General features: G+C 47.8%; 1 protein-coding gene and 1 non-coding gene across 2 annotated transcripts; one reads left to right on the top strand and one right to left on the bottom strand.

The window, feature by feature from the left end:
- Window positions 1–1,624: 1,624 nt before the first annotated feature.
- On the top strand, window positions 1,625–5,276 carry LOC139400243 (SUMO-specific isopeptidase USPL1-like; the record flags this gene model as incomplete). The annotated part of the gene is made up of 3 exons (XM_071145226.1): window positions 1,625–1,785; window positions 2,234–3,435; window positions 3,491–5,276. Coding segments are annotated over 3 exons (2,578 nt in total), but the record flags the coding sequence as incomplete, so codon positions are not given.
- Window positions 5,277–6,933: 1,657 nt separating this feature from the next.
- On the bottom strand, window positions 6,934–7,005 carry trnae-uuc (transfer RNA glutamic acid (anticodon UUC)). The gene has a single exon. It is a non-coding gene; the product is annotated as a tRNA-Glu (tRNA).
- Between the last annotated feature and the right edge of the window lie 1,174 nt (window positions 7,006–8,179).

Genomic DNA, 8,179 nt, shown 5'->3' on the forward strand with positions numbered 1-8,179 from the left:
CTCTCTGTGTCTATTGTCTCTCTCCTCTCTCCGTGCCTATTGTCTCTCTCCTCTCTCCGTGTCTATTGTCTCCTCTCTCCGTGTCTATTGTCTCTCTCCTCTCTCCGTGTCTATTGTCTCCTCTCTCCGTGTCTATTGTCTCTCTCCTCTCTCCGTGTCTATTGTCTCCTCTCTCCGTGTCTATTGTCTCCTCTCTCCGTGTCTATTGTCTCCTCTCTCCGTGTCTATTGTCTTCTCTCTCCGTGTCTATTGTCTCTCTCCTCTCTCTGTGTCTATTGTCTCTCTTCTCTCTCCGTGTCTATTGTCTGTCTCCTCTCTCCGTGTCTATTGTCTCCTCTCTCCGTGTCTATTGTCTCCTCTCTCCGTGTCTATTGTCTCCTCTCTCCGTGTCTATTGTCTCCTCTCTCCGTGCCTATTGTCTCTCTCCTCTCTCCGTGTCTATTGTCTCCTCTCTCCGTGTCTATTGTCTCTCTCCTCTCTCTGTGTCTATTGTCTCTCTTCTCTCTCCGTGTCTATTGTCTGTCTCCTCTCTCCGTGTCTATTGTCTGTCTCCTCTCTCCGTGTCTATTGTCTGTCTCCTCTCTCCGTGTCTATTGTCTCCTCTCTCCGTGTCTATTGTCTCCTCTCTCCGTGTCTATTGTCTCCTCTCTCCGTGTCTATTGTCTCCTCTCTCCGTGTCTATTGTCTCCTCTCTCCGTGTCTATTGTCTGTCTCCTCTCTCCGTGTCTATTGTCTCTCTTCTCTCTCCGTGTCTATTGTCTCTCTCCTCTCTCCGTGTCTATTGTCTCCTCTCTCTCCGTGTCTATTGTCTCCTCTCTCCGTGCCTATTGTCTCCTCTCTCCGTGTCTATTGTCTCCTCTCTCCGTGCCTATTGTCTCCTCTCTCCGTGCCTATTGTCTCCTCTCTCCGTGCCTATTGTCTCCTCTCTCCGTGTCTATTGTCTCCTCTCTCCGTGTCTATTGTCTGTCTCCTCTCTCCGTGTCTATTGTCTCTCTCCTCTCTCCGTGTCTATTGTCTCTCTTCTCTCTCCGTGTCTATTGTCTCTCTTCTCTCTCCGTGTCTATTGTCTCCTCTCTCCGTGTCTATTGTCTCCTCTCTCCGTGTCTATTGTCTCCTCTCTCTCTGTGTCTATTGTCTCTCTTCTCTCTCTGTGTCTATTGTCTCTCTCCTCTCTCCGTGTCTATTGTCTCCTCTCTCTGTGCCTATTGTCTCCTCTCTCCGTGTCTATTGTCTCTCTCCTCTCTCTGTGTCTATTGTCTCCTCTCTCCGTGTCTATTGTCTCTCTCCTCTCTCTGTGTCTATTGTCTCCTCTCTCCGTGTCTATTGTCTCCTCTCTCCGTGTCTATTGTCTCTCTCCTCTCTCTGTGTCTATTGTCTCCTCTCTCCGTGTCTATTGTCTCCTCTCTCCGTGTCTATTGTCTCTCTCCTCTCTCTGTGTCTATTGTCTCCTCTCTCTGTGTCTTGTCTCTCTTCTCTCTGTCTGTTCTCTCTCCGTGTCTGTTCTCTCTGGTCTCTCTCTGTTCCTTTACCTATTTATTCAGTTAGTGCACATGGAGGAGGAGGAGAAGAGAAGAGTGTTGTCTCTACTTCTGTTTCCCGACATTTCCTGTGTCGTTTCTTCCAGGCTGTCTCCTGTGTTTGTGCTACACTTTGCGGAAGGTCTCCCTGACAACGACCTCAGCGCGTACTCCTTCGCCTTCCAGCAGCAGAGATACTCCATCACCACCGTCCTGCAGTACGACCAGCCGCTCAACCATCTGGTCAGCTGGATACGCATCCCTGACGGTCCGTTGGTATTTAATTTATTAAATTTAATGTCTGTTTCAACTCAATTCAGGTACAACTTGTATTTGTCCCCTCGGGCGATTCCTTACTTAGTATCGTTGTTGTTGTTGTTGTTTACTGGTCACTGAGTGAATTTTATTCATTTTTATTCATACTTCCATTATCAATGGATATAAATAAATCTAGATTTTTAGAAGTGAAAAGTCAGTCTGTCCAATAATGTGTCTCGTTTATAAAGTGCCAATCGGTAGGACTCTTTACGTTGTGTTGGGGGTAACTCTATAAAAGACAACGGACAGAGCACCAGAAATACCTTCGATAATCCATTTATTTATCACAAGGATTCAGCACCTTCCTGCTACTGAAGAATGAGAAGGGGGCATGTTAACCATTCCTCTGTGACTAGTAACTGTATAAAACCCATTCCTAACCTTCTCTCTTCCAACAGGATCATGGTTAGAGTTCGACGACCTGAAGCATCCTGACTGTGTCTCGCACACCCAGCTGGCTGTCCCGCCTAGAGAGATCCATGTTGTCTTCTGGGAGTTGGAGACAGACCGACCGGACGACCCACAGACACCCTGCTCTTCTCCTCCCGAAAACCTGACGAGCACTTCCCTGATACAGAAAGAACCTCACCTGGCCAAGATCTCTGTCGTTAATGAATCTCTAGACCTTTCTCAGCCGGTCTCTGCCGACGTTGACATGGACGCCACCATAACGGCTGACTACATAGATAACAATATGGACACCACATTAAGGAGTAACTCTCCCATCATCGTCGGTTCCACCTCCATGCTGGCTGATGTACCGTTCCAGTCCTGGTCTCACAACCTCTCTTCTCACGACCTCTCTCTCCCCCTCCCTCTCAATGACACGGCCGTTGTCGAGGCGCTGACGGTGTCTGACAACGCCGATAATGACGACATGGACACCACGGTAACAGCCGGTGACCCGTCCATCGGTTCTGCCACGCTGCTCGACACCTTCGAAGGCCTCTCCCACGATGACGTCGTCACCCTGACGCTCGTAGAAGTCAAAATGGACTCCGAGAGCAGGCCGTTGGACGACGGCACCCCGGCTCCCAAACAAAATGGAAGAGACGTCTGCTTTCTCTCGGCTCCTAGATCCGAGACCTTCCCACTTGCCCATGAAATACCCACTGAATCTGAAACGCACTCTGAAACAGACGATGAAGACCTCACTGAAAGGCCAACGTCTCCCGATACGGCCAGTGAGTTTCTCCCTGACAGCAGTGACGTTCCGTCTGAGACCGACTCTGAAGGACTCACTCCTAGTCCTCCCAGGATCAGGAGAAGCAGCAATAGACCTAAAATGGCGTCCAACGCTCCAGTTGCTGCTGCAGCTAAGGTGGTCACAACAACAACAACAACGGCACTTTCTGGAAGCTGTGGTGAAATAATCATGCCTTCCGTTGTATCTATGATGTCACCATCATATGTGGATCCCAGCCCCACAGCACCAGAGTTCCCTCCCTCTCCCCTGCCCCACCCCAAAACCCCCAACTCTCCTCAGAGCATGCCTGGTCTCCCTCCCCCGCCCCACCCCAATACCCCCAACTCTCCTCAGAGCATGCCTGGTCTTCCTCCCCCGCCCCCACCCCAATACCCCCAACTCTCCTCAGAGCATGCCTGGTCTCCCTCCCCCTCCCCCGCCCCACCCCAAAACCCCCAACTCTCCTCAGAGCATGCCTGGTCTCCCTCCCCCGCCCCACCCCAATACCCCCAACTCTCCTCAGAGCATGCCTGGTCTCCCTCCCCCACCCCACCCCAAAACCCCCAACTCTCCGCAGAGCACGCCTGGTCTCCCTCCGCCACCGCACCCCAACTCCCACTGGTCGTACCTGCTCAGCCGCCACCCCACCGCCACCCCCACTCCCCCCGCCACCCAGAGACAACCCAGTCAGTTGAACCACTCGACACCCAACCGGTTCCAGCAGCTTTCACAGAGCCGACAGACCCCCAAGATGGCTCCCCCCAACCCAGACACCAGGCTGAAGAAGCCTCCTCCTCTCCCCAAAGCCAGACTCAGTAAGGAGGACAACGAGGCCCTGCCGGTGAAGGCTGCCGAGATGTACGGAGGGTTCCAGGCCAGGAGCAGGAACGTAAATACAAACATAAACAATGTCTCTTCCAAGACTTCACCTCCAACCCAGCTCCTCTCTCAAAGAATTGACCCTCAAAATGGCGTCTGGAAGACACCAAGTCAGCCTGGCGCCCTCGCCTCGCGAAAACCCCCTATCGACAACACTGCTGCAGCGTATCCTATCATGACCTCACTTCCTTCTTCTCCGGGAGTCACGGAGCTCCATAAAATCTCTTCCTCCAGGAATCAAGGCCCCGGTGGCCAGGTCTCGAAGGTTCCGGCCGGCCTCAGTGAGACAGAAGCCCTCAGGTACAAGCTGCTGAAGAAGCTGAAAGCCAAGAAGAAGAAACTGGAGAAGCTGAATCAGAAGTTGGGTTTCCAGGCGGCTGCAGTAGGACAGGAAGTGACCCACGGATCAGACTGCGCCGACCTTCGCTCCCCCTCTACTGTTAGCTCCAGTACCTCCGCCTACGACAGCCCCGCCTACGATGAGTTCTTCGCCGACCTTCTGTCGCCCGCGACGACTGCCAGCAATCTATCACCGGACAGCACGGGCTTCCTGGATATGCTCACCACCAATGGGCAAGAAGGGGGAGGGAACTTGGCGTGTGGGGGGAATGCGATTGGTGGAGCCTCACAGGTGATGACCCCTGCGACCTTACAACCGGCCAATCACGGTGTAGTAATGCCACTGCCTGGTCTAGATGGGGCCATCATGACCTCTGGTGAGAACTTCCTTGAGGAGTTCATATCGGGGTCGGCCAATCAGCAGATGGAGACGGAAGCACTCAGTGCTTTCGACCTGTTCTTTTAGGCTTCGTTAACCACAGGTCTAGGATCTGCTATCTGCTTACCAAACCCCTGAGCTTAAACATCGAAGCTTAGCTCAGATCAGTGGCGACCTCTCGGATGTCTCCCTGGTCAGTATTACAGTATCCTGTTCAACGAAAAATATTCTCATGTCTAATTCGTTGACTAGGTCACTATATATAGGAAGTAGAGTTGCCAGTGTAGACGTGGACAGTTGCTAGGAGAAACGACATGCTACTACACCTTTCAGTCGCGCGTGCGTGCGTGCGTGCGTGCGTTCTGTTATTTGGTAGCATGTGTCACACAAAGTGGAATCTTAACAGCAAGTCATTTAAAATAAACACTCCCATATCATTCATGTGTTTACTTGTTTCTAAAAGAATGTTGTGAAGTTGAATACGGTTTAACGTCGATACTCATTGAAGCTTTGTCCTAAATGCCACCTTATTCCCTATGTACTATATTTTGACCAGGTCCTATAAGGTCCTCAAGTCCCCAAAAAAAAAATAATAGACAGATTGAGGCTTTTAAACGAATGTGAAATATAGAGCTTGTTTCAGAGTATTCTGTACGGTTCTGTAAGGTTCGGTTCTGTACGGTTCTGTAAGGTTCTGTTCGGTTCTGTAAGGTTCTGTTCGGTTCTGTACGGTTCTGTAAGGTTCTGTTCTGTACGGTTCTGTAAGGTTCTGTTCGGTTCTGTACGGTTCTGTAAGGTTCTGTTCTGTACGGTTCTGTAAGGTTCTGTTCGGTTCTGTACGGTTCTGTAAGGTTCTGTAAGGTTCTGTTCGGTTCTGTAAGGTTCTGTAAGGTTCTGTTCGGTTCTGTAAGGTTCTGTTCGGTTCTGTACGGTTCTGTAAGGTTCTGTAAGGTTCTGTAAGGTTCTGTACGGTTCTGCAAGGTTCTGTTCGGTTCTGTACGGTTCTGTAAGGTTCTGTACGGTTCTGTAAGGTTAATAGGCGAGTGATCTGATCCTGCTTCGGAATGTTCTGGAGAAATCATGATACTGTTTTGCTTTAGTTTGCCTTTGTATTTACATTTTGTCTGAATTTATTTAAAATCCTGAACTAGGATATAAAAGCCTGAACTAGGATATAAAAGCCTGACAACTAAGGATAAAAAGCTGGGTTCGTGTTTTAGTGGTGGTCGGAACTCTGATCTTGTCCATCGATTTTGTTTTTGAGTGTAATTTTTGTAATACAAAAAGTGACCGTTGTAAAATGTTGTACAGGATTGGATGCTGTATATAATTCTAATAAAATCAAATGTTTTCTTTAAACGGAGGTCTTATCTAATATTTGAGTCTGCGTGATGTATCTTTACACCCCCTGGACAGGATCATTGATGGTCTAAAGGCCTTTTCCCTAATCTTATCTTTTTTTTTTTGTATGGTAGCAAGTGGAAAAGAATATACTGTGAATTCTAATAGCCAATCAATCAGGATACAAAATGCTCAGTGTCACATGACCATACTGTCAGTCTACAGGAAATCACGTCTTGGGGGGGGATTTGTGAGAATCAACTAGCCTGGTTCCGGTCTGTTGCCATGGCAAGGAGTGGCGTGATGGCACAAACCGACTGTAGCTTTTTGTAGTTGTGGTCTATAATTACAGGGTGATAAAATGTGTTAACAATTAATTTATAATATTTAGTCGTTAAGTAGTTCAACTACCACTTATTCTGATCATAAAATGAAGCTAAGAGTAGCGTAACTTTAATTTACCAGGTCCGGCTGTTCGACGGTGCTAGGACGCCACCTAGTGGAGAACATGCGAAAGAGCATATCCATTTTCCCCATGCTCGGCTTTTCACTGATGCTACGTAAATCATTTTTTATCAGTTGGCGGGATCAATGTTTCATTTAATGGTAGGACATATTCTCAAAATAATATAACCGTCAGTACGATCTAGACTGATTTATTTAATATCCACTTGACTATCTTGTTTTTTTTCGCGCAGAATACTCGTCGCCAATTGGAACGTGATGGATGCAGGCGTCATTGTAGAAATATGTAAACAAATGCAACTCGGTGCTAAAGCCGATAAACCCCGAGTTGTATCACAACCGACCGACCGTGATCGGGAGTTCCATTAGGCGGCGCACAGTTGGCCCAGCGTCGTCTGGGTTTATGGGAGGGTTTGTCCGTAGTAGGCCGTTATTGTAAAATAAGATTTTGCCTAGTTAAATAAATATAAAATATCTATTCAGAAGTAAGAACAGTAACAAAACACTCATTCCCATACCGGGAGTCGAACCCGGGCCGCCTGGGTGAAAACCAGGAATCCTAACCGCTAGACCATATGGGATGCTGCTGTACTTCTTCGATACAGCAGTGTTCTAATGTTTCCAGAAGAGAAAGGGGAGTTGGTAGGCCTATCAACCACACACACCAGTCCCTTATTAAAAGCCGATTTATGCTTGATCCTTCAATGCGAGAAAGGGGCTCTGTATGGAGGGTGTGGAGTAAACAGCGCGTGCATCTCCCAAATGTTGTACCAATGCGCAGGTCTCCCCATAGCCAGAGAAGAAGAGGAAGAGAGAGGCCCAACTCGGAGGAAAATCTGTTTCCCTCCAGCAGGTGGCGGTCTTTTCATTGTTTCAGTACACTCTCAAATACGTTTTTATATTGAGGCCATGGCTCATTTGCTATGAGGTTTATTTGATCGAATATAAGTTTCGTAATGCTTAAGTTGTTGCGAGTGTACTGGTATAAGTAGGACACGTGACGTTCCGACAACTTTGAGAGAAAAAAACTTAATAGCGCAGTTGTCTGGAGTTTTCATAGTCATGACATGAGGCGAGTAGCATTGCGTCTCTCTCCATTGAATGCAATGTGAATGCCCTGGTCTCTGCAGAGACCGCATCACAGTAAATGCTGTACTACCAATACATATGACGGATTGATTATGAATCTACTGCGAAATTACTGCAGTAAAAAAAACGGTATTTTCAGGACACTGTAATTATATATATATATATATATATATATATATATATATATATATTGGAATGACCTGACTAGATCATAAAGGAACAATTGTCCAGACAGAGGATTGAGTTACGAATTGGCGGTTTATTAACCCAACTTTACACAGGCTACTGGTTGGCCTTAGCTCACGCCAAATAAATGAAAGATACCCCACAAACCAAGCGTGACCTTCTCCTGTGAAGCCCAGACGTAAGAGAGAGAACAAAGGCTAAACCTTAACTTCCAATGCCCCGCCCCCTCCACGCCACTCCGCCAACCGCCAGGATGCCCGGCATCAGAACATTCCAGGCATTCCCGTGATTGGCAGATAGCAGGTTGATTGGCATGTCGGTCCCCGCGAACACTATGTATATATATATATATATATATATATATATCTTTACCATTAACTCTTCATTGTTTGAAAAGGACCAATAAGTTGGACTAAGCATTTCACTGTTATTCAACACCAGCTGTTTCCGAAGTTTATGGCAAACAGAAAAGTATTTTCA

The sequence above is a fragment of the Oncorhynchus clarkii genome, unplaced genomic scaffold, assembly GCF_045791955.1.
Source record: "Oncorhynchus clarkii lewisi isolate Uvic-CL-2024 unplaced genomic scaffold, UVic_Ocla_1.0 unplaced_contig_9050_pilon_pilon, whole genome shotgun sequence".
Taxonomy (NCBI): Eukaryota; Metazoa; Chordata; class Actinopteri; order Salmoniformes; family Salmonidae; genus Oncorhynchus; species Oncorhynchus clarkii.